General features: G+C 42.6%; 1 protein-coding gene across 5 annotated transcripts in view; it reads left to right on the top strand.

Annotated features, from left to right (window-relative positions):
* Nucleotides 1-27,324, top strand: part of ptprub (protein tyrosine phosphatase receptor type Ub) — a 141,021-nt gene that overhangs the window by 81,904 nt on the left and 31,793 nt on the right. For all 5 annotated transcript variants that reach the window (XM_076109507.1, XM_076109506.1, XM_076109503.1 and 2 more), the window contains exons 4-12: nt 394-475; nt 3,032-3,147; nt 7,232-7,406; nt 11,265-11,558; nt 16,898-17,215; nt 18,850-18,959; nt 21,311-21,512; nt 22,991-23,093; nt 23,187-23,460. In XM_076109507.1, coding sequence (XP_075965622.1) covers nt 394-475; nt 3,032-3,147; nt 7,232-7,406; nt 11,265-11,558; nt 16,898-17,215; nt 18,850-18,959; nt 21,311-21,512; nt 22,991-23,093; nt 23,187-23,460 — 1,674 coding nt within the window. The remainder of the gene's footprint in view (nt 1-393; nt 476-3,031; nt 3,148-7,231; nt 7,407-11,264; nt 11,559-16,897; nt 17,216-18,849; nt 18,960-21,310; nt 21,513-22,990; nt 23,094-23,186; nt 23,461-27,324) is intronic.

Genomic DNA, 27,324 nt, shown 5'->3' with positions numbered 1-27,324 from the left:
AGAGCTCGTGAGTCAGGCGCAACATTGTGTGTCTCCTGATAAAGCTATTACTTCTCTTGGCCCTGCGGACTGAGGCAAAACTTATCCATCTCCCTATTTTTATGCTTCTGTCTTTCTCTTGTTTCTCACATTGTCTCGCTTTTTGTTTTGGGTCAGCAGATGTGCAGCCATGTGGCGATGGGCTTGTTTGTAAATAATGTGTCTGTCACCGAAAGCGGGACGCGAGCATTGGAATTCACACAGCCCCTCAATGTTCTTCAGAAAAGTGCTTGTACACTTCAGCTTTGAGAGCATTAAGTTAATGGCAAGTGTGTGCTTTAGCTGTTGTGGTTATGAATTAAACTTGTGAATTACACTGTTCATCACGTATTCACGTTCACTTCACTTTCGCAGGTACTGATTGAGGCAACGGTTTCCAGAGAGCAGCGAGGCTACATTGCCATAGATGACATCATGGTGCTCAACTACCCCTGCTGTAAGTGCCACTTCTGACAATGAATTGCAATTACAGGAGGTGCTGGAGGGATAAAAAAAGTTTAGTGGTTTTGAGGGAAATATGTATTTCAATCGGATGCGGAGAAGAGTGATTGCTGATCGACCTTTTTATATTAGAATTGCAGGTTGTCCTGAGGCGCCCAGTGACAACAGAAGTGCTATTAAAACACTGTGACACCCAAATGCCAACACTCCCCTCCTGAAAACACACCTGCCGTTCCTGCCTCCAGCCTTGTTTGACAGCCAAATGTGTTTGTTAATCTCTGAAATCTTTAATTCTCTCTCTCTCTCTCTCTCTCTCTCTCTCTCTCTCTCTCTCTCTCTCTCTCTGAAAGCTTTCATGTGCCCTGGCCTGACTGGAAGTGTGGCGTAGCTTAGTCGTCATAAGTCACTGTGCACAGAGGGGGTTTTCCCCCCATCAAGCACTGCATTTCAAAGCTTTATGAGAATGTTCAGGGTGTTTTTTTTTTGTCACCAATGGCTCCCAGCAGCGGAGCTCTTTTTGTGTCAGTGAGGGTGGCGGTTCTATGTGTTGTTATCCCCTGAGGACCTTGTGTAAAACATATTCACTAAGTCCCTTAATACCTGGACAAAGTCTTTTAGTGTCACACTCCGTGGCGTGCACTGCTGAACAGGAGGGCTCAAAGCGCATTAAACATTGGTCCACACTGCTTTCAACTGACGTATATTACTGACACAAGCTTGATGGATATTGTTTCTGTCATAGGGATTTAGCATTATCTATTTACATATCCCCTGCTGTTATCACAATAGTGTTTGGAGACTTATCAGGGATGTCATGTCACATAGGATACCACCAACGATTAAAAAAAATAAAAAATGAACACCGGCTGTGAGATTGGTCGAACCCGTGCTGTATGCGTACAGTCACCCTGTTTCTCCTCCGAGACAGCAGATGGCATCTCCTGAATGCTCCCACTGTGGCCATTAAATAATTAAGACTCTCATCAAGACCTGAACATGCCTTAGGATGTGGCACATGGCCAGCCTGCATTCCTTGGCAGCTAACAGTGCGAGGGAGGAAGACGGAGTGAAAACTCGAAGGGAAGTGTCGCCATAGTAAACAAAATATACAATTAAATAAAAAAGAAATAAGCTCAACAAGTTCCTTTTTGTAAATTCTGGTTGAAACATGGTTGGCTTTTCTTTTTGAGTCTTAGTCTTTGACTCTGAAATCAGTGTTACACTCCACTGAAATATTTATCAGGCTAAAGAGTCCTGTGGATAAAATCTGACACATTTTGCTGTACAACACAGCAGTTATTGCCAACTGTGGGGACTTTTTCTTTTTCCATTCACACTCATTTCGCTGTTTGTTTATGTTTGGCTCTCAGGCATGAATTATGAATAAAGGAGGGAGAGAGTCACTCAAAGGAAACGTGGCCACCTGTAGGGTGCAGATGCGAGCGCTCTCCCCTAACCACTTACTGTACACAAACAAGATCAACACTCTGTCCCCCAGCCCTCTTCCTAGATAGCAACATAATGTTATGCAAAACCAAGCAGGAGATGTGTGAGACCCAAACATGAGCTTCACTGTTGCTCTGCCACCTCTCCCTGTCAGTCATCCAGAGTGACATGTCGACTTGTCCTACCCCATTTCTCAGGGATTGTAGGCAGTGCTGCCAGCGTTTTACCCAGTGATTTGCCTCTGCAGGGGTCCGGTTCTCACTGCACTATTGTTAATTCCGGAGTTGGGTGAGAGGGCTACTCCCACACACTGACTCATTGGCAGCTTCGCTCAGCATGCTGGGACATTATTAGTCGAGATGTGGAGTACTGATGCTTGCTCTGTGGCTTTCCTTCTGCAGATTCACTCCCACAATCTGCTCATATCGCCTCTATTCTCATCTTGCTCACAGTGTGTGACCCTCTCAACTTATTTACACACTTTTTGTCTTATTCAAACAGTATGTTTGCACTTTTTTATTTTATTATTTAAATGCATTTCAATGTTATCATGGGCATATACAGTATATGTTCTGATGTGTCTGGAAAATCTGGAAGTGGAAAGCAATGCAACATCTTCTATCCTCCACTGTCAACACAAAGACGACACATACCCCAAAAAAGCGAAAAGATAAACTCAAACTTTATTTTTATTTTTTCCTGCAACCTTATTTGTGAATTCATTTTTGCAAACTGCTATGAGCAATCAAAAAAGAAGTACATAGTAAGTTAAAGGATGAAGGAATTTTAACATTAAGTCATACGCATTAATATGCATCAGTACTTTCAAGGAACAAATAAAGCACAATGAATTGAATGCAAAATTAGAATAGGAAGTCGTTTAGGTTTAGTGCTGCTTCAAACCTTCAAATGAAAGAAACTGTTGCTGCTTTGCGTTTTCATGGGCAAACATTGGATGAAGCCTGAAATTCCTGTTTCTGTATTTGAAAAGAAGAAAAAAAAGCTTTGATAAAATGTTATGTTGTGTAACTGACTGTCATTGTGAACTGAATGGTAATGGGGTCTTTTGATCTCACTGTGTTTCTCTCTCTGTCTGTCTCTTTAGATAAGGCGCCGCACTTCTCCAGGCTCGGAGATGAGGAGGTCAATGCTGGGCAAAATGCTACTTTTCAGTGTGTTGCTGCTGGAAGAGCATCAGAGGCTGAGAAGTTCCTGCTGGAGGTCAGTGGTTTAATGATGGAGTTCATAGACGTTTATTGTGAGCGTTGTGTTCTGTACCTCCAAAACCATCAACGGTACAAAAGGAAAATAGCAGGTTTAGGTTTGGTTTTCACACCTGATAGACTGGATCTTCTATATTTTAGAGGTACTTCAGTTCATGGACAGTGTGAGGCATTGGCCCCTGGGCACGGACATGTGAAAGGCCCCTCACCTCTCCTAAAAAGCAGCAAAACACCCAGGCTGAAAGAGACACAAAACAACTCCTTTTTTTAGGTTTTTTGGTGTCTCATTGTTGTAGTTTTGAGTGTCTTTGTGGTTGTTTTGCATGTTTTTGTAATTCTTATGCATCTTTTTGTGAACATTTTGTGTTTCTCTGTGGTCATTTTGCCTCTCTTTATGGTTGGTTTTGCTCTTATTTTGCGTTTCTTTGTGGTCGTTTGGTGTTTCTATGTGCTTGTTTTACAACTGTGTGTAGTTCTTTTGCGTCTCTTTGTGGACGTCTTGTTAATTTTTGTGGTTGTTCTGTATCTGTTTGTAGTTTCTTCTCTCTTTGTGGTCGTTATGTGTCTCTTTGTAGTCTTTTGTTTAATTACTCAAAACTTGTTGAAGACAACGTGTATCTGAACTCTCTACTGCATTTTAAGTGGAGTATGTTACCCTAAATAACCATTGCAACAAGGTTTTCTCTGTTTTTGAATCATTATGTGTCCCAGACGTGCTTGTGCTTAAATAAAGATTGTCGACAGAGTTTTAATGCCGTGAAGGCCGTGAAGGCCTTGAAGCCTCCTCACTTTGTTGCCTTTGAAACGCTGTGTTGCTTATAGGATCATAGTATTCGCTGCTTTCTTCTCTGCCTCCTGTTTTTATTCAAATCATGTGCTGTGTTTTAGATATCTGTCTTGTCATCTACAATGGCATACTCTGTGAAGGTCAGACGGGCCACGCAGGTCTTCCTCTGGTGGGGAATAACTCTGTGGTCTTGAAATCCTCCTCTTTATGTAGCTCTGATTAAAGGACCAAACGTCATAATGCTCTAGGGCTCCATTTTTTTTTCATCTCATGCTGCAAATGCTGTGCAGCCACACATTCACTGCTTTTGCCAACATCTTAACACCCACTACAGCAAGTGTTAATCATGGTTGACCTCAGCCATCCTATACTGTATTGTTTGGTAACAGGGAGGTGTGTGATTTATGTAACTGAAGCATCCTCATTCCGAACCTCTCTGAGCACTCATTCAAACCAGGCATTTGGTCACAACACAAGGATGAAGACAAATGCTTTGGGCAATTAGCTGGCATGACCATACAGGGCGCCTGCTGTAATGAGATCTCCAGGCCACGGCAATGCTCCTTCTCTGCCTGTCCTCTGCCTTTTACTGTCCTCTTCACCATCCCTCTGTCTGCTCTGTCCGCGTCACACATGTCTATCTCACCCGTTTTCTTCATGTAGACTCGCATCACTCTTGTTTTCCGTTGTTGTGCCCTTTTGTGTTCATTGTATCTGCCGTACCAGCTGCAGCGCAGTCCTGGCGGCACACGTCTGCCATATTAACAGATCGTTTTGTCGTTTCCTCGCCAATTAGCCACAGCCAGATTGTTTACGTAACACGAAGTGATCTCATGCTTGTTTGATTCATCCTGATTTCCCCTGCCTCCTTTCTGCAATCCACATGCTAGGTGATGAAAATACTGTAAAAAGAAACGGGGAGGATGCGGCAGAGTATGATTGAGAGATTTTTTTATTTCTTTGCGGTCACAAGATTAGTTGCCTGCTTAACCCTAATCAGAGGGTGTGTGTTTATGTGTTGTGTTTGCGAAGGCTCGACCCGAGGTTTGTGTGGTCTGTGGCTTTTGAAAGGCCCAAATCAGAAGCACAACAGAGGCCGAGATGGCCTCGCATAACCCAAAGGTTTCCTTGTTAATCCCAGCATGCTCACATGCTTTGGATTCTGTTAAAACGGGCAGATCAAAAGGATGAGTTTCAAGATTAATGTCCACCATTTCACACAAAGGGAATGGCCTGAAAACATGAGAAAAAAAATGTCAGATTCAATGTGTTTTGTCGAGACTATGTGGACTTGGCAGATGCTAGTGGTTTTAATGGTGTGGAACAATGTGAGAAATGCCTCTCACGGTGCAACAGCAAGGTGCATCATGCAACATTCATTTGAATCCCGCTTTTTCTCGAGCACTATTTCCCTCTGCTTCCTACTTTCTGCCCCAACTCACTTTTGTTTATGCTCCGTTTGTGCTTTGAGACTCTGTTTTTTTAATGCTTAGAGCAGCAGTTGTTTCACAGCCTTTTCTACTGTCTCTCTTTTTCTACTAAAAAACAGTCTACATGCTGCTACTCATCCGTCAGCCTATTTACTAAACTGATTAAACCTTAATACATCAAAGCCCATTTGTCTCCCAATTCTAACTGCTGAGCAGTTCAATGTTTTGGTTCAATAACATTGCACACAAAGGCCAGTTATGGTAGTAGATGGGCTCCATTAAGGGACAGCACTCATGACATGTATTACCCCCGTAAGCACTATTATTTTAACAAGATTTCATTTGTTGTATTAAAGCATGTCTGATCGTCATATTGCGGGATTAAATCAGAGACGTGGTCCTGCCATTCTAATTAAATTGCACACAATTGGAAAATCCTCCTTTTTTTAATCACACAACTCTAATAAGAACTGACCCAGATAGCAATAATTGAAGCGTGTTTTGCTACATTATTACATGTATCTCGGTGGTTCACTGAGCAATGACTGCATGCAAGGGCTAGTTAATATAGGTATTTAATGTTTGTGTGCGTGTGTGTGTGTAACGGGAGAGATTGGAAGATGTGTGTACCTGGATGCTTTTAATACTCACACAGAATTACTACTCTTAGTTGATTAGTTAATTGTTTTGGTCTTAGTCGACTATTTCTTTAGTTGATTAGTCTTTTTTAGTTTAAAAAAGAAAAGCTTTTTCATGCTTGGTGACTTATTTCCAAGAGACTCATGAGCATATCTCTGATGAACACAATATTTAAAGTTGTGCTTTTGTATGATTCTTTGTGGAGTAACTCAGTTTAACAGATCCGTTGATTAAATCAACTGATCGATTAGTCGACAAAATCATGTTAGTCGATTAAGAATATCTTGGTTTGAGGACAGCCCAAACGAATATACTGTATATATATATATACATATATATATTTATATGTTTTAAGCAAGTTTAATTGGTACAATCAACAACGGTTACACCACATTGACAGTTTCACCATCATTCCCGAAATATTCTATCAAAATTGATTAAAACCAGAAATTTCTAACTCCTCAAACAAAAATGTGTGCAAGTTATATTTGATGTATAACTTTTGTATTCACCATTTTAAATTGACTATTCAATTAAATTTATTTGTATAGCCCAAAATCACAAATAACAAATTTGCCTCAGAGGGCTTTACAATCTGACATCCTCTGTCCCAGTACCTTCGCATCGGAAAAGGAAAAACTCCCCCACAAAAAAACTTCAACGGGAATAAAAGGAAGACGCCATAAGAAACAGTGACATTATTGACCCATACACAGATATTCAACAAACATAAAACACACTTAGTCACACAATTATTCTGGTGAATAGTCTAAAAATGTGTAAAAACAAACTAAGCATAAATCTTAGCATGAATCTTTTTTTTTTGGTCCAAATGTTTACATAAAGTTTTATCAACCAGGTTTAACATCTCCGTTCTTGTCTTTTAATAACAACCATTTGATAAGAAACTTTTTTTGTCAATGATGCCATGAAAAGGGTTGTATAATGTCTCACAAGCTGGGGGCATGGAGTTTGAAAGGCAGGGAGGGTCTAATGAAGAGAGTTGGATCATGGGAAGTGTGGGAGCCAGGGTTTGGGAGCTTGATCCATACCAGGGACTACGACAACAGCTACGATTTCTTGGCATCTGCTGCTTATTTTTCTAGCTGTGTGTTTGTGTGTGTAGCTATTGAAATGTATGAAATGACATGTACCTGTGTGTGTTAGAGAGAGGGACATGATGACCCGTTCTGTTTTCTCTGACCCTGTCCTTTCCTGCTTTTCAGAGACACAATGGGGACATTTTAACAACGGCGTCAGTCAAGCACTTGAGTCACCGGCGCTTTGTGGTATCCTTCCAGCTAGACGGCGCCCAGCGAACGGATCAAGACCTTTACCGCTGTGTCACTCAGTCCCCCAGGGGATCTGGGGTCTCAAACTTTGCTGAACTCGTTGTCAAAGGTAAATACTTTCTCTTTATTTGTCTCTTAATGTTCTGGTTTTGGTCTTTCTCTCACCTTTTGCTTTTTTTCATCTCAACCATCCGTTTTCCTGCTGTTTTTATGATAACAGGATTTTCTGCTTCTCCCGGTCACAGTAGATTACTGCGTGTCATTCGAAAGAGAATTAAAAATGAAATTGATCACACCAGGCACTCGTGTGAACACATTTCAAATCACCCATAGGATATCTTTTGTGCATAATGGGTGAAATCACAGACACCTAACCGATTTCCATAAAATTCACAAAGCCCAAATTGTACGGTGCCCGACACACATGACGGCTCTTTGGCTGGCAAATGCAATCTCCCCGAGATGTGTTGTTTTTTGAGCTGGAGTTGTCAAAAAGGCTGCCATACTCAGCTCTCTGTCAAAGAGCTGTGCACATGACTTGGACTCCTGCAGCCCCTGTCATATCACGTACCTCAGATGGTGACCTCACTCCCATTACTCACTCCAACCCCACAGCCTGACACCACTTTGACAGCGTAGTAATGACATGGCTGTGGGATGGTTTGATGGCATAACAAATTCTAGCCCTCAGCGAAGGGAGGTTGAGAAGGGGAAATAAGGATATGAAAGGTTCCCAATCTTCTTGTCCTCTACTGTATGCTCCTCCCGATATTACGTTTTTTAAATGACTGATGTAAGGGCAGAGGAGAGTTAGAGAGAGTGCAAAACACGCTGTATTAATGGCAATATCAGTCTCTACGTTGTCGGTCTGTTGATCAATTGGTTGGTCCCTTTATCACTTTGGTTCAGACTGAAATAGCTCAACACCTGTCTGGTGGATTGCCATCAAAGTTTGTACAGACATTCATGATCCCCAGATGATGTATCTGAATGATTTGACGATCCCTTTACTTTCCTCTAACAACAATAGCAGGTTGACATTTGTGGTTGTTCTTGAAATGTCTCAACAGCATTTGGATGGATTGCCATGAAATCTGGTACGGACATTCATGTTCCCCATCAGGATCCATTGTAATAACTTTTTCTCTAGTGGCATTATCTGGTCAGAATTTCTCTTTTTGCAATACTTTCATTCAAATGCCTGCTAAACTGATGACATTCCCAGCAGCCTCATCTGTAATTTGTGTTACACGGTGGCTGAGTGGGCAGAGCAGGTCATCCTTTAACCACTAGGCTGGAGGTTTAATCTCCTACTGTCCGAGTGTCCTTGAGTGAGACACTGAACCCAAAGTTTCTCCGACGGCGCTTCACGGCAGCCTACTGCTCCTTAATACTTAAATGCAAAGGTCAAATTTAATTTAAGTACCTGTATATATGACGATTGTAATAAAGTTTAAGTAATAATAATGAGGGAAAACACTTTTCTGGCCATTATTCCATGCAGCGGAAGGGAAGATTGTGACCATATTTCACCTATGATCAGATACTAAATTGGTGACACTAATTTTGGGTGCCCACCTTAAAACTGTGGTGATTATATAGATCGTCTGTGCTGCTGGGTGTCCACGTTTGTAGCTTCTTTGCAGCAACATCTATATTGGAAGCACTGTCTCTACTGTCATGGCTACAACTCTGTGGTCTGTTAGAATCAACTTCATAGGCCAAGCATGTGAACACGTACGAGGACCGTGACTCTGTTGTTTCTCTCAATGAACTTAGACACACAGCCGAGCAAGAACAATTTATATTTCCCTATATTGCAAATCCTCAAGGGGCTTTAAATTCTCTACTGCAAACAACATCCTCCATCATTAGACCCTTGACTCGGATGAGGAACAGCCCACAGGCTTTGATCTTGTCATTCATACTCTTTGCAACAAACTGCCAATCTGCCACAGCTCGTTGTAGAGCGGGCGAGAAAGGTTATCCAAGATGGCTTTGATTTTTGCCCTTGTGCTCCTCTACGCCACTGCCTTCACACTCTCCAGTTTCAAGGAGAGTCTGGAAAGACATGGATGTAAACTACAAGTTGACTGGTTGACGGAAGTATACAACGGCGTGGCAGTAATTCTGGTTTTTAATCAGGACAAAGATGTTATTTATGACAAAGCTCATTCTGCACCACGAGTAGGTGTGATGCCCGGTTGTAAGTCATGTTCAAGTAGACTGCCTGTGACCCTGTAATCTGTTTCACAGGAGCTGAGACCAAGTCCTTAACGAGACTTTTATGAATCCCTTTCCACACACTGCCCCGCTAAGAAGGGACTAATCATTCCCTTAATGAGTTGGAACCACCCATTTAAACTTTGTAGATTGAATGCAGGAATCATGATGAAGCTCTCTTATTGCCCCATAGTGGACAGCTACGTGCCCACATAAAGAATAAAACATACTCATCTTTCTCCTTATGGTACTGTATGACTGCGGCTTTTGTTTTGGCCCCATATTACAGTTTGATCCTGAGCACATTTGAAGATGTGTTTTCAGGGATTCACCCCCTCTTAAAGCATGAGTCTCACTGCAAAGAAATCCTTAATGAACCAGAGAGCAATGTTTAGTTTGAGAAAGAATGAGTCCTAAAACCTGAAATTGAGTTAGCATTTTCGCACTTCTATTTTTCTCCTCTGGAAGTCATTGGTTTTAACATTTTGTGCTTCGATATGAAATGCGTCAGTCGGTACCTCTCTCGTGAATTTGAAAGCTTTTATGTGTCTTAAAAGGTGGTAGCTAACGTTTGGCTAAATGAGACTACAAAACGTCATCACATCGACAAAATATGTAAATATCATAAACGTGTTTTTGCCACAGAGCTTATTTTCTGCAATAATCCAAAATACAATGGAGAATCCCTTTGGCTTTTTGTCGAGGGAACTACTGCGATGCCAACTTCTTGGTTGGCCATCAAAACTCATCCTTGCAGCACTCTATAGCTCTGTATAGAGAGGGAATCAATGAAAAGGAAAAACTAATAATATACTGAGAAAAGTGTAAAATTAACAAACTAAATGCAGAGAAAAAAAAAACTGAGCTGTGAACTTACAAAATACACGAGTGAGTTATTTAAAATTTGGCCCCATTGGCTGCTTAGCCTTAGGCCTAAATTCGGCCTTTCATTATGGATGCAGTCATTGACAGCCCTAAGATGAGGTGCTGCAGGCTAAGTCAAGGCAAAGGGAAGCAGCCGGGAGTAGAGGTGAGGAGCTAGTAATGTTGAAAGCTTACAGAGAGGAGCGCCATAAAAGACAAAGGCGCCACTGCCGGATGAAGGATTAGTCACAGCCACAGATCTAACTCTGATCTTTTCTCATGCTTTGTCCTCATTTCTTTTGCATTCCCTTCCCTCCCTCACACTGTTGCCCGTGTAATTGTTCAGTGGCTTGGATCTGCCAGTAAGTGACATTTGACCGGTGGGCTCTGGAATTAATCCTTGGTTTGGCAATCTTTTCCAACAGTGATGCAGAGTCTCCTCTTTCATCATGGTTACCAGCTCTGAGGACTGAACACTCAGTCAGAGAAAAAAATGTACACCACTTAATCCTTCAGCTACAAAGATCATACACATTCAATGCACTGCATCACTGCATGCACATGTTTTTTCACTCACTACTTTGCTAAAAATCTATACGAGGATCTGAACGTCTTGTTAATAGGTATGACTAATCTGCTCTTTGGATGCAGTTTGACCTGCTCACATCCTGCAGTCTCTGGGGACTCATTTAAGACTCAGTAGGCTTTAAACATAGTGAGAAATCTGTTTGCATACAACTGATTAATGAAATTTATCCCACAACTTTACCTCCCTTGACTGTGAGTAGTGTTATGGGCCCGCCAGCAAATGCCTTTTAACGATTTAAACTTGTGTTTGAACAGGAAAACGAAAAACACTCCTTTTTATTTCCTCCGACAGTACCTCCATCCCCCATTGCGCCACCCCAGCTGCTGCGCGCCGGCTCCACTTACCTAATCATCCAGCTCAACACCAACTCTATCCTGGGAGATGGCCCCATTATCAGGAAGGAGATTGAGTACCGCGCCAGCCAGTCTCCGTGGTCAGAGGTGCATGGAGTCAACGTGGTCACCTATAAGCTGTGGCACCTGGATCCAGACACAGAGTACCACATCAGTGTGCTGTTGACTCGGCCCGGAGAGGGAGGAACCGGCCCACCTGGACCGCCTCTCGTGAGCAGGACCAAGTGTGCAGGTGAGCTCGTAACACACTGTACGACTGGACAGGGCGTGGCCGCCCTAATGCTGTCATGGTGGGTTATGGTGTTGGTGTAAGTGTTCAAGGATTGTTAGAGGTGAACGTATTTTAGTTCACAAGGAAACATCTGAAAGACATAAACATGATTTTGTTTTCGTTCTTATCCCTCTAATCCTCTTGTGACCACTCAGACTGTTCACTGGTCAGTTGCTTCTGCTGCTGCATCGTAAGCTGAAAACGCACCACCCAGCTTTTATTTTTGTAACAAATGTTATTTGTTTCAAGCAGAATTGTGGAGTATTGTTTACTTACTTACACTTACATCTCTTCTATGGCATGAATTTCTTTGCTGTATCTGAATATGAAAGTATGTTGTCATGTTTGCAAAGAAAACCGGCTATTCACTCTTTTTTTTTTTATTGGGCAGAGACAATCCTCTGAAAGGACCCATTATGCAATGTGTAGTGCTTGGGGGAATTACAGTGTGCACTGTTAAGGTGCTGCAGTCCCCCAGAGCTCCGGATAAGGGAATTCAGTGTGTTGAACACCTGGCTGTTTGGTAGAAACCACAAGCATGGGGCAGCAGGGTCTTCAATGCAACCTGTACCAGGATGTTGCTCTGTGATTTTCTAAATTGCACAGGTTTATAGATTTAATCTAGATTAAAATAATACCGATAAATGTGTCTTCTTTGCACTTAATTAATTAATTCCATGAAAAGTCCACAGCTCAAAGTACCAATGCCCAACAGCAACACCCCGAAACTTCAGAGTCTTACACTATGGGGCTGTATCTGTCACGATAATCTGCTAGAATTCAATCAGAGAGGCGCTGATAGACAAGTTGTGACTCAGTCGCTGCATATACTTATCTCTTAAGAAAAGACACATTTGCTATCACTGGCGTGAGGGGACTGAGAGGAAGACTTTTTCTTTGCTGCCAGCACTGCAATGTTGGTTTGGCTGTTATTTAAAAGATAACAGCTGACTGACTACACTGACTAGCCTAAAGCAGGCTTCTTTGATATCTACTGAAGAGGATAGACATTTTTGGCACGAACAATAAATGGACAAGAAAGAAATGGACAAAATGTGTAGGTGTAAACATATCAATCACAGTAAACACAGATACTAAGTGTTTTAAAATAAACAATGAAGGACACATGACTTTGGCCAATATACTATCTGTACAACTTCACATATTCATAACAGGTTTGCTGGGCCTAAACTAAGGATTATATTCATTCATTTGCAGGTTATGTGCTATATTAATCAATTAATATTGTGCCTATCAATGTCAGAAATTATTGAAAATTATAAATTCCAAAAGCCCAGCGTGATTTCAAATTTTTTGTTTTATGCGAACAATCCAAAATCAGAGGATATTTAGCTTACTGTCATATACGACAAAGAAAAGCAACACATCCTCCCATCTGACAACCTGGAACCAGGTTGGTTTTTACCGCTTTTGCTTGAAAAACAACAGAAACAATGAACCAATTATCAAAAAAATACAGTAGTTTCTTATAAACTAATTATATAATAGACAAATTGTTTCAGCTCTATTAGCTTGCTTCCTGCTTCCTCTTACACTAAAGATACAGCAACATGCAGATTTAAATCAATTTGTTTTTCATTCTCACCTATCACTCGGGTGAAGCACCCCTATCATCTGTCAGTGTGCAGACACGGAACACCCAGGGAGATGAGTGGGATACCGGCAAGCCACTCCCATCCTCACTTTAAAATGTACACATATGTAGCACAAAGAGTACTGTGTTGGTGCAGATGCACACACTCATTACCGCTGCCTGCATCTGCAGTGCGTGCGCAGCGCTCACAGCCACACAAAATGAAGAGCTTTGTGTTACCCAAAGGCAGTCTGTGGATTTGAGTCTTCCACGGTCATCACTCTTTTCTATGCCCAACGGTCTCTTCCTGCCACACACCATCCCTCACATATCTCCCTACACTGCTTCAGTAGAGGCTCCCTGGCCCCCTCTCCAATGACATATTAAAGCTACTCTCCTCTCTCAACAGCCAAAGACACCCCCCATTCATCAGGGCACCATGAGTGAGCTCACAGCGCTCCCTCCCCAATCCCTGCGCCAAGAGACACAGAAAATTCACAATAAAAAAAAAAAAAAGTGGAAAAAGTCGATGGCAAGAGTAGTAAGAGTGGAGGGAAGGCTGCGGTGTGGGAGTATGTGTGGGGGAGAGAGAGGTGGTTTTTCAAAGTGAGAGAGTGAATGTGCGAGAGGAGATTCGCGGCGTACGGAAATTGCTTTCAGTTGCTGGTATCGGTGTTTGTGAAAGTCACTAAACTCAGCCTTTAATGATGTATTTATATTTCAACCACTGTGACATTAGCTTGTTCAACCATGTGTGGCATAATTGATACTGCTGTTTGCTGAGCTGTTAAACAGGGCATTTAGATGCAGTACTAGTTCAATACAGAGGCAGTATAGGTGAAATTAATTTTGCTAATCGTTCTGTCTTGTAGTTTTTCCTTCCGTGTTCACAGCCCAGTATTGATGTGTTATACACTGTACAGTAAGCTGCAACCCTGTAAACCTCTTCCGCCTGGTGTATCTCACCTGCTTGACCCTGCAGGAGACAACAGAGCTCCCCCTGGTCAACCTCCAAACCATCTGGTCTCCGCTATCCCTACTGACCCCGCATACTACCGCTGAATCCTAATCGTCCAACCTTGCTGTTGGCCTGATTAGGTTTAAGGAGGAGAAAATAGATGGTGGGGGTGCTGCGGTGATTTCAGGGAGGTGGTAATTATCCAGCGAACAGAAGGGAATTTTGGAACCTTCGCTGTATTTAGGAGGGAAGTGAATTTCCTCTCCAGGAGCTGTGTCTCGCCACCGTGACTAATCTCACTCTTCTATGGTCATGCTGAATACTTCTATCCTTCCCAAACATGTTGGCTAGCCGGCGTACGCATACACAACTTCGCGGAGTCGAACTGTCCTCGTACGGCTGCTGTAAAACTAATGACCGTGAATGTGAACACGGTCTCTGCCTGGCTCTGATGGCCATCCAGGTGTGCTTGATGAGCCATTGCTGTGATTATCAGCACGGTGCATTAGCACAGCTTGAAGCCCCTCAAGTAAATCACAGAGGAGAGCCGGGCATTTGTACTGCAGGTGGTACCCGAACTACGTTAATGCGCTTCAACCTGCTGCTGGGTCACTGAACCTTCTGGAAAGCCCCTGCCCATGATGCTCTTGGTCTGTTAGAGGGAGCCAACACTGGAGCCTGACTAAAATTAGACACTTTAGGAACACAAGTGCTTTGCCTTTCTTGGCATGTCGTCCATCATGTTTTCCATTCTCAGCCAAAATTCCCTGTATGTTTACATCTGGGGTGCTTGGATTTACGTGTGCTTGTGTTTTTGCTCGCACATGGGTAAAGGCGTGCATGTCTGTATCAATTTGGGTTTTCCCGTTTGACACAGTCAGTGCAGATACCCTCCACCGATGCATGCAATATAAGGCAAAGTCTGCTCTGTCCTGCTGCTATCCCATCTCACAGTTTTAGGGGAGATAATAAACCAGAACCTGTCACATCTACTCTAACTTCCAATCTCCAAGGATCAACATGGTGCTCTGGGCTTTGGCCATGTTGGGGTGGCTGCAGTTTTCGCGCCACAGGGTGCCAGAGAATGGGTGCCCGTGGCATACACACAGATCGGACGAAGCAAAGGGAAGGGGCTGGCACAAATGTCCACTTTGAGAAAAGCCACAATGGGCACACTGTGGCCTCTTTGGCGGCGCTTTCATCAACTCAGCAGTTAAATGCCTCTCTTTATTTAGCTCTCAGACTGTGCAGACTATCAATTGCACCATTAAGACAATCCTCAGCCACACTGAACAATGGAACATTAACATTTCTCGCTGGCTGCAGTGTACTACTTTGCGATTGCTGTGCCCACCCATTTATCTGCCGTCACAGTAGTCTGGATGAGGTTCAGTATAGATTGGAAATGTCATACAATTTCATTTTAAAATAATTGCTCTACCATAGGCAGTAATAAGTGCATAAGAATCTTGGCTTAGGGCTGTTGTATCTTATGTTACAGTAGCATGTAAATGTTTGTCTGTTTGAACATACATGTAAAATAGATGTGAGAGAGAGAAATAGGAGATGAAAAGAGACACAACAAAAGATAAAGAGACTGGACTTAATCATTATTTAACACAACACATGCATGCATATCTGTGTCCTTGTACAGCTACTTTAAAATCCATTTTCTTAGATAATTCTTGTTTTAGTGCATTAGCTCCTACTAAGTGATGCATTAGCTGCCTTATTTAAGTTCCTTGCACTAATCTGTGCTGCAGTGAGAAATCCCACTGAGTGCACGAGTCAGTGCGGGAATGAAGACCTTGGCCAGTAACCTCAAACTCCAATGATCTCTTCCTGTACCCCATATCTCTGCTGTCATTCCCTGCCTCCCTGGCCCATTACTCAACGTGCCCTATTAAAAGAATGAAGCAATACAATACATTAGGTAGCATATTGCTTGACAAAAAGGAATTGACTGTGTTTATAATGGCCACTGATAAATGCCCCCATTGATACTGAGGATGTCCTTGGCTTAACTCAGCCTCGCTTCAGTTTTCCGACATCCTCCTGAACACTGGCTGGTCTGTGCTTCTGTGTATAGAGGCTCTCTTTATCTTTCAGCTATAGCCATTACATTTGAGGGAGATATCAAAGACAGGGCTGTTGTTCTTTTGGTCAGAGAAAGTCAGGGTTAACCCGGCAGTGACCAGAATTAACTCGGTGCCTTCTAAAAATACATCTGGCCGTCGCAATGACCCAGAAGTAAAAGTGACCAGCGGAAGTGAGTGCCCTTGTAAAGCACTGGCATTTTTTTGTGTGTGGATTAAACCTCAGGGTAAGGAAGTATAACTACTGGATAGTCAATTTGCTCAGCGAAAACAGAGGCGGGGACTGGTGGGAGTGCGACAGCAACCCGCAGCCTGTCCAATTAATTAGCACAATTGCCACAAGTTCCCGCTCTGCCATGGGGGATGTGGGTGTGTCAACACGTCAACCTCCATGTTGTGGCGGAGCAATATGGCCGCATCTAGGAGGGAAACAAGTGGAAGACTGCCCGGGTAGTCCTGGGATCAGTGACAGTGTCGTATGCTGGGAAATCAAATATTTCACAATAAAATGAAGTCACCTGTGGTTTAATTTTCTAGAATTCAGTATTGTGCCTTCAGGACTTCCCTAATATCATTGCTTGTTTTTGTCTCCACTTTCGTTATTACTCAATTTTCTTTTTTTCTTCCTCAATCTTCCCTCCCTCCCTCCCAGAGCCTATGCGTGCATTGCGAGGCCTCGCAGCCACCGATATCCAGTCCAGGCAGTTGTCCCTGCAGTGGGAGAATTTGGCGTTCAACCTGACACGCTGCCACACCTACTCAGTGTCCCTCTGCTACCGCTACACCACGGCGGGAGGCGGCGGAGGCCACAACACCACTGTGCGCGAGTGCATGGCAGTGGAACACAATGCTTCACGCTTCACACTGCGTGATCTGCCACCCTACCACGGCATCCATGTCCGTCTGTCACTGGCCAACCCCGAGGGGAAGAAAGAGGGCAGAGAGGTCGCCTTCCAGACCGAGGAGGACAGTAAGTCTCCTGGGGAGGTTACAGAATAGATAGTATGGAAGCAGAGGCCAGGGAAACTAAAGATGAAAAGTGTCATTGGTAAAGATTTTAAGAGAATTGATTACCTTTAACATTAATATACAGTAGGCACACCAAGCTAAAACTAATGCAGTCTAATGCAACCAATCCTACTTCCATCAGGAGATATAGAATAAAAAGCAGACTAACTCATTCACACATCTTAGGCACAGCTACGGGAGCAATTTTGGGGTTAAGTGTCTTGCTCAAGGACACATCGACTAGCGGATCGAACCGCCGATCCTCTGATTGTAGGACGACCCTGCTCTCCACTTAGCCACAGTCGCCCACAGTATACAGTTCAACAGCACCATCCTGCATCCTCCAAAATGACATTACTACATGACGTTAGACAGCTGCCTTGGAGGAGTGCGATGTCTAAAATATAGCAGATTCCCTCTAATTGTTGAACTATTCATATAGCAAATGTCAGACAGGAGACTATCCTGACCTGAGACTGCCCACAACCAGAACTTTACTGTCACTGTGATGGTTGCTTTTGAGATTTTATGACGTTTTTCAACATTAATTAAGTGCACGAAATGTGGGTAAACCATACAAATTCATATATGATGTGGTACATTTGCTAGATATTGCAAAACATTCACAACAGCTCCTATGCATTCCTTACACACAATACAGAGAGTGTGACCATCTGACTGAGGCGGAATCAGCATTACAAAAGATCCGTTTCATTTTTAGACAAAAATAACACAACAGAGAAAACATTATATCTGAGTCTCTGGCAACCCTGAGATAGGATTTTGTGCTTATTTCGTATCTCCTATTATTCCTTTGTGCCGCAGCACATCGTCTGCATGGCAGTTGAGGGAGGAATCAATTCTACCGTGAAGACAAATCGAAACAAACAAGGTTTTTAGAAAAAGATCTATACAGTACGGGGAAAGATAGAAAGAGATCAAGAGAAAATTAAAAAGCAATAGAAAGATTTTTTTTCCTGAAGTGATTGAATATATATATATATATATAGTATATACTGCATATATATACATATATACATACAGTACATGTCAATTATAAACGCTTCTTCCAAAAGCCTTAATAAGCAACTCTGTCCTCTAGACTAACTCAATTGAAAGAATAACAGTTGACTCAGCTGTTTGGATCTTGCTTTAGCCTCAGGCCTGAATCTCACATAAGTCTTTCTCTGTACAGCGCCCACACACACCATGGGGACTGGGGCTGCAACTGAATGGCCCAAAAAACTGTTAACACAGTCTAATGTCCTCTCACTGCCATTCAGAAATAAGTGTACCAGCAAGTGTCTGACATATTGATCAACATATTTCAACTGAAGACTGATATAAAATGATAGGATCCATCTTTGAGTTTATTTCTCTTGTCTGCGTTGTGGTTACATAATTGATGCAGTTCATAAATTAACTGTGTCCTTATCTGATGTGCTGTGCCTGCTGCTCACTCGTCTGAGTGTCTCATGTGGTGCATTGTTCTGAGCCACTGTGACATTCACTTCTGTGATATTGACAGGAGAAGCTCACTGTGGGATTAGCACTTCAATTTCCCCGGCAAATGTTTGTTCTGTCAATTTCTTGTAGTTCCCGGAGGCATAGCGCCAGAGTCGCTCACCTTTACCCCGCTGGATGACATGATCTTCCTGAAGTGGGAGGAGCCCGTCGAGCCCAATGGCCTAATTAACCAATATGAGGTGAGCTCAGAGAGACACACCGTCTGTCTTGTCACTTTAAAGATTGTTAGCATGGTTAGCGTAGTTGTTAGTTTAGTTGACTTACTTGGACGAGCAAGGCAGATGTTTAAATGTATGCTTAACTGTTTATTTAAACAGTATTTTTCCCTTTTAACGTTACTAAAGGAAAGGCCTTAAGGATGACGACTAAACGCTATCTTTGATAAGGAGTTTGTCTGGGGCTAGCATTACTGGACTGTTAAGTTTCCTCCAATCCAATAACACGCAGTACAGATCCGCTAATCTACGTTGATATACACCAGTTGCATCCAGGACCGTGTCCTTAACAGTTGGGAAATACTTCAAAATGATTTTTATTTCTTTACGTAACCTGTTACCCCACACAATGTAGTCAGCTAATGCTAACCCTCTCCCTTTATCTGTAGGTAAGTATAGCGTTTTTTTTGAAAGGTTTGGCAAACACCTAAATTCTAGTTAAAATATCTATTTTTCAATTAAAATTAATATTAATCCAAATCATTGATGAAAAGTCCATTAAAGTGCACAGACAACTTTAAATTTGACCATCTGCAATTTCATGTGAACTGGGCAAACATCTGCTGAGGAAGATGCGTGATGTGATAGAAGGCTCCAGAAGAGCTACTAAATTGACATTGTGGTCAGAATGTTTGGTCAACTAGAGTATTTTTGGTTTTCAGCAGCTGTAGGTGCACATAGACAGCACGTCCAGTCACATACATTTTTTTAATCTCAAGCAACATATATTAGCATGCTCCTGTAACTGAAATGTGCTTTTTCCTTTGGTATTTTTGTGCCCAGTGCAAAAGTACTTTCCTCTCTATTTGGTGAGCCATTTTCTTCAACTGCCACTGCAATTGGCACAGTACAGACGTACTTAATCACCAAACCACTCTGCTCCACTTTGTATTCTCCCTCACCCAACCATGTAGTGCACGGTGGAAAAATGGAAAAATAGCAGCGTTACTCGGATTCGCTCTCTCTGACCTTGTGCACATGGCCAAGCCCCATCACTTAACACTGGTCTTGTGCCATTAAAACAGAGCCCCGTGTCAGGCCTTATGTTTTGCCAGATAATAATTTTGGATTTTCTGTGTACCTTCTGTCTGCGGTCAGCCATCAGTAATCCTGCTTACCTAACCTCAAGCCTTCTTTCCTTGGACTCACTTGCAACGTTGCCTCAAGGATATTATTAAATAGGATTTGTGGTTTGACATATAAAGTGGAGAATGCACAGGATCTCTGAGTGTGTTGAACTTTATGAACTAATGTAGAACTCTAAAAATAACTTCTTCATTTCTCTCAGTATAAACCATTGACCACTCTGCCTGAGCCCATCGGCCGCCATGCTGTTTTGCAAGCCCTGCTCACTGCTCCGTGCACAGTTAGGCATCTTTTATGTCTGCCTTTGTAGAGGAAGCACAGCGCTCTGTCTGTGTTTAGTCACTGGATGGCTCCTAATTCTACCTCCACACTAAAGAGGCATGAGTAAGCATTAAGCTCTTCTATGATAATCAGCAAAGGCTTAAGCTTGGCTTGAGTGGCATCTTCAGTGTGTGTGCGTGTGTGTGTGTGTGTGTGTGTGTGTGTGTACTACATGCATATGAGCAGTGACTGTGTCTTCATTCCTTGAATAAAGTGGATCTGTCCCAGCCCTAATGTATTGTATATGCTTATACGTTCACCCTTGTCTGATTGCAGTAAGGTCGTCTCATTTACCTCTCCACTATTTCACAGAGGATAAGTGGAAATTCTCATAAGAGTACTGTGGAGGCAAGGCCAATCACCTCTTGAGGAGAAACTTTATAAAATAGTTTGCTTTTAAAGGGCACTCATGAACAGCAATTCTTGAGTTTTAATTAAAGAGTTAATTAAACTCATAAACACTCAGCGCTTTTCATTCAACCACTTGAATTCACTTTTTACTGCGTGCGTGGTGTTCTCGGTCCATGGCCTTTAACATGCATTACTCCGTCAGACAATCATTTACCACTCGCAACACTTTTTGAAAAACTCCAGGTTGCTTGTATGACTTTGACTTAACAGTGCCAATGCCAATCAAGTCCTACAGTATTCATATAAAACTATAAAGACACACGAGCAATTAGCAATTGATTTAGAGAAGCGAATTAATTTCTGAGTGAAGTGAATCGTATCAATCAAACAGTCAAATTACTTTTTATGACGGAGCTGTTTGAGTTAATGACTTCTGCAGATCAGTATGAATCTATCTCTTGAAATTTGTCAGCAGCTACTATAATGAGGCTTAAAGTCAGCGCTAAGGTGACTCTGGTTTTTATGATGTTACCCTGAGACCATCTTGTTTTCAACAGATAAGTTACCAGAGCATTGAGTCGTCTGATCCAGGCATCAACGTCCCGGGGCCGAGAAGAACTGTGTCCAAGTTGAAGAATGAGACTTACCACATGTTCTCCAACCTCCACCCGGGAACAACTTACCTCATCTCAGTTCGAGCCCGCACAGTCAAGGGCTTTGGGCAGACCGCCCTCACTGAAATCACCACTAACATCTCAGGTATAAGCTGAGCATGTGTGCTTGCGAGGGAGTGTGAAAGCTGCCGTAAGATTGTAAAATAGAAATGGAAAAAGGCAGCCTCTCCATATAGCGTCTGTGCCATCACCACCTATCACTGATGCACCTTGCAGGTACATCACCAGACTTCACACGCTGCGTGCTGTAATTAGGATCCAGGTTTTCTCTCTTTTGACCTACGCATCTTTCTTCTCTCACGGAGGCAAAACTACTGCTCCCAGAGTGTAAGAGCTATTTTCCATTGCCTCCCCAAACTACTGACACGCTGTCATCTCCCAGTCCTCAAGACATAAATTAACTCGTAGGAAGCAGAGGGGACACTGCTGTATATTATGCATAAAGAAAGATGCAGCACATTCTCAGGACCAGAGTGTCACTTCCGAGAGTCTCAGAGCTTATTACTGGTGATAGAAAACCAGCATTGGTGTTTCTATTTCCTCCTAATGATGCATTTGTGCTTGTTAAGGGATGGGATTACACCCCTTAGGAACGCAAAGCGCAGCCACTCCCACCCTTTCTCGCTCACACATTTATTCACTCCGTCTGTCCCATCTCTTTACAAAGGGGCCCGGTTAGTTTAATTATAGATTTAGAGCACAATCACTGCTTACTGGCTGTATGTCAGACAGAACGCCAGCACAAAGCCAGACCGCAGATACAGTCTAAAAGTCTTTGCACGTCACCCTAAACCTCCTCCACTGGCCCACGGTGCAGAACATTCACTTACACTTAGTGTCTCTCACATCGGCACTGACAGCTCGCAAACACTGAACACCTTTCAACAGCTACTACTGTCAGCATCTTCAAGCAATACCCACCGCAGAGTATCCAACTACACACATTTCCTCATTCGCACATACACGTAAAGTCGTGAGCACCACTGTGGCTGATACACAACCATCCTTCAAACCGACATTATCTGGCAGCAGGCATCAAACCCTCTTTTAGTTTTACAAACCTCAACAGACCTTTAATGTCAACAAATGCACATTGAGTTTCCCTTAATGCCTCACCTTAATGGATGTCAGCTCTTCTCTGCTGCGGTATGAGCAAACCACTTTTTAATAAGATAATCATTGATTCCTCATGAATAGTTTGCTCTCCTTCCCCTCACTAAGTGACTTAGATATTAAAGAAATGTGCCACCACATATCAGGCGAACGACTTTGGCCAAAACCTTTCAAATGAGAAACCCGGTCAATTTAGCGTCACACACATAAGGCTTAATTGGTCTTGTATCCAAGACGACTAGAAGGGAAATTCAGACGGTGTACTCAATATGAGGATATGGGTATTGGGTATGTATTGAGGGAGGGATAGCTCTAAGAGGTCTTTCAGTTTCACAAGATATTGAGGGGCTGAACATGTTCACGAGGAAGCAGAGACGTATGTTAAAAATGGATTAAGGTAGACTGAACGAAACACTGGATAAGCCAATATGTTCGTTTCTGTGTCCTCAGCGCCGACGTTTGATTACGGAGACATGCCGTCCCCCCTGAGCGAGACAGAGAGCACCATTACTGTCCTGTTGCGCCCCGCCCAAGGCAGAGGGGCACCTGTCAGGTGAGAATATCATCTCAAATGTACATATTAGATCTTTTTTTTTTTTAACGCTAAACATGGCTTACTTACGGTGCACATCCACTCTGTGTCCAGTACATACCAGGTGGTGGTTGAAGAGGAAACAGTGAAGAAAGTAAAGAGAGAGTTGGGGCTTCAGGAGTGTTTCCCATTGCCCATGTCCCACGGTGAGGCGCAGGCCCGGGGCACACCACACTACTACACAGCCGAGCTGCCGCCCAGCAGCCTCCCAGAGGCCAGTCCCTTCACTGTGGGAGACAATCACACTTACAACGGCTACTGGAACAGCCCTTTGGACCCACGCAAAAGCTACCTTGTCTACTTCCAGGCTATGAGCAACTTCAGAGGGGTGAGTGACTGTTAACTCCCACCAGTAGTGGTGCGGAAGATCTGGCAGCACTTCATGTAGACAGTAGTGTTCAGCATAATGAGGAGTGCTGCTAATGAGTATCTGTATTTACTGATGCTATGGTTGTGTCTGTAGGACAGTTGGCATTGTCTGGGCTCACAACCCTTGAAAGAGTATTTGTTCCATGAATGGGGTTGTTGGATGAAAACATATTGAGCTGGCGGTGTAACAGGGAATTATTTGCAATTACTTACAGCTATAGCAAAGATGTGATTAGCTGGAATTACTCAGAGTCAGCAACGCACTTCACTTCACATGGGTTTTCCTATTCTGTCCTATTCCTTTCTTTTTTGTCCTTTTGTTGTTGCCTCATGTCCTTCATTCAATGGCCCTTTCATTAATGTCCTTATCTATTCGTCTCTTTCTTTATGTACCTAATCAGTTCAGTATTTTTAGACCGAGGTAAGCCTGGCTTAAATCTTTTACATTTCAGGGTTTGTGTCCAAATAACAGAACACTTTGTGAATCCTGGTGGTAGACCTTGTTAGTTGAGAAGCAGGGTGTTATTTTACAAAGTTTTGCTGTTTGTTGTTTCATTCCAATTCAACACTCTTGTGCACACAAAGCCCTCCAGTCTCAAGTCATACCCAGAGGACGCCACATTACTTTTCCAAATTCCATTACAGGAAGAGCTGCTACCTGGGTGAGGCAATTACTTAAAGATAATTGGGCACAGGTGCAGATGATCAGGGATAGAAAGCTGCTGCTTTAATCTTCACAGACTGAGCTGAAAGCTGTTGCCGTAGGTAATGAAGCCTTGTGTGATCATCATCTGGGAATAAATACATGCAAGCTGGGTTACTGGTCTGTGCGACTTTTTGTGTCCTGTCGGTGGTTAAAGTCCCATGGACACCAGTAGGATCTTTTTCCAACCCAGTGGAGAAACACACGGAGGTAGTGCAGTGTGAGCACTTCACACAACTAGGCTACTAAGCATGGGATTAGATCGGGGAGGCCTGGCTTTACCGGCGGATGGGATTAGGTTTTGTTTTGCCTGGCAGGAGGCCAGCATCCATGACCCACAATGAGTGGAAGCACAGTGCCAAATCACACAGCCAACACTGTCCCCACTCTTTCAAACACTGCTGCCTTCGCCTGAAAATACAGTCACAGTCACAGAAATCTGGCCATGAGTCCTGTGTTGGTACTACAGTACTGAAACCATTCCTTTTGAAGGAACAACATAGTGCTGGGAGGGAAGGAACTTCATTTTCATGGCTGCACAAAATGTTTTAGTCAGAAAAATGACAAAATGTAAATTTATTGTTTATTGTTTATTGTAAATTTATTGTTGCTTTATTGTCGGGTCAGTGTTTCAGACATCACACCTCTGTCAATGCAAAGTGTGTGTTGTGGGTGTGACGTTTGCTCTTTTTTAGGCACAATACTTTTTGTTTTTGTTTTTATTTACTAGCGATGTCAGCTAAAAAGCTTGGGATTTAGCTCAATTTAATCAGTTCAGCACTGCTGAGGGGCAGCTAGTTGCTAGGCATATAACCAATCAACAGCAAGGCATAGAGGACATGTCGCAGCACTGCTATGACAACATGAACTGACACATGAAAAAGTACTAATTACATAAATCAAGATAACATAACAGGGCATAACATAACAGCAATTAAACTAACAGTCCAACAAAATTATACAGTATGACGCTGATCCCCTTTTCTTGCCTGTTAATGATATTATTAACATTACCGATTTATTAACACCGATAAGTGTTAATGAGAGTCTATTAAAACCACAAAGCAGATGTTAAAGTTTGACTCGAGCAGCCTGTATGGACTGGAATGCTATAATTGCGTAATGTGTTTTGTGCTATTTTGTGTCTTCCTTTGTGTTTTGTATTCCTGCTTATCCTCTGTGTGCAATTATGTATTTCAGGCCTTTTACATTTTAACACTGTGCTCACTTTGTCACAAACATGTAGGCCAAAAAAGAGAATTTTAGCATTCTAAATGAAAGGAGCATGAAATGCATTTAGCATATTTATGTACTGTGGGGTATTTATTATAGCAGTTTTGGGATTTTATTCAGAAGATGAAAACATAATTACCTTATGCCCACTCGTTGTGGAAAAAGGGGAAAAAGACTGTCACCTGCTCTTGAACTGAAAGGGTAGCTGGCATTAAAAGCCGTCACATATTTACTTGGATAAAACAATTGCAGATCAGGGTTTCTGCATATGGAAGTGGTGATAAAGTTGTCATATTTGACATTTTGGCATTTAAGGTATTTGCACCCTGAGCACCTTATCAAAATATAAATTGCCAGCCTCTGTATTTAATTGTTTAGTGCATTAAATCAAAGTCTGCGTCAGTTTAAGTGTGTTTTTTTTTTTTCTGGAATGTGTTTGTGTGAAATAACATTGCCTCTAATCCGCAACAACTGTGACAGCAGTGGGAATAGTTTGAACAGTATATGGGGCCCATAATATTTGGCATTTACCCATGCTAATTATCTGGAGAGTGACTGTCAAGCCTCTCTAATTGCTTTGATGGATTCATCGAAAGAGGTACTTGAAATACTGTGGATACACTGTAGCTTTGCAGGTCACATCATAGTCATTTATAACATTTACACTTACATCTCCTAACTTCACACGCACAAGCACACACACACTGTAAAACCTTGAGTGTGCGCCGTAGAGCCCCGCGTTGCATGTTGCTATTTGAGTTTTGTATTTAGAGCTGCCAGGAACCACCAGCGCCTCTGGCGTGACTGGCACAGCACGGCCAGACCTGTGATGTGTGTCCCACAATCTGGAGCTGGCCTATCAGCTCTTCTGCTGAGCCGGCACACAACGATTCAAATGTGCATGCTACAGAGATTTGCGTCTATCCATCACAACAGCCTATTTCTTACCATCAGAGTAAATATAAGTAAAAATGTGCTCTGTCTTAATTTGCCAAAGCAAGTGATGATTGAATGTAAGGTTTCAAATGCCGTCTCTATACAAGAGGCAGGTTCAGATGAGTCAGCTTTTTTTTTTTTGATGGATAATGTTTCCTATAAATGAGTCAGGCTCATAGTCACATACAGTAAAAATACAATATAAAGCAATTTGATTAATTATTATTAATTAATCAAATTGCTCAAGGCTCAATACGAAATTCAGAGCTGATCTATTGCCTCTGCACAGCTCTCAACATGGCCACAGCTGAGCCGCTGGCTTGCCGCTAATTGTGCTAACAGCAGTAACAATGCGAACAACAGCAGCAGTGCTGAGAGAGCTAACAGGGGTAAACGTGGGGGAACCGGAGGGTGGAGGGTGGCTTCTACATTTTTGCACAGACCCATTGGGTCGAGGCGGCATTATCAGCTGTAACCGCTGTATGAGTGCAGCGCAGAGCAGCAGCCATGACCTAGCCAGTGGGGCACTCTCACATGCACTATAAGGCACGCGCGGCCGGCAAAGCACAGAGAAACTCTGATAACAACACACACGGAGGGAGAGCGATTTCACTCTCTGCTCAGGTAGACATGTCTCCACGATAATGTTACAGAGCCAATAGTTATTTTCTGCTGTATTAAGGTTCAGAATATATAATAGAGAACCTTAAAGTCACGCAATAGCAATACTACTTCTTGACTTGAAGTACTGCTTTCAAAGTGTATCACAACAAACATATTTGCCACAATATAACAGATTAGAGGGTCATTAGTTCACGCAGCTTTTACATCTCGATTTACAAAAACATATTCAACCAGGATTTGAGAATTCAGTTTTTAGCCTTTTTACTTCCCTAAACTTTTCACCAAGCACCTTCATCAGGTCCAATTTTTCATTTGTCTAATATTTTG

This window comes from Anarhichas minor, unplaced genomic scaffold, assembly GCF_050575085.1.
Source record: "Anarhichas minor isolate MPS153535 unplaced genomic scaffold, ASM5057508v1 ptg000041l, whole genome shotgun sequence".
NCBI classification, from domain to species: Eukaryota; Metazoa; Chordata; class Actinopteri; order Perciformes; family Anarhichadidae; genus Anarhichas; species Anarhichas minor.
Note: the sequence above shows the minus strand (reverse complement) of the source record. Positions and strands in the feature narration are given on the sequence as shown.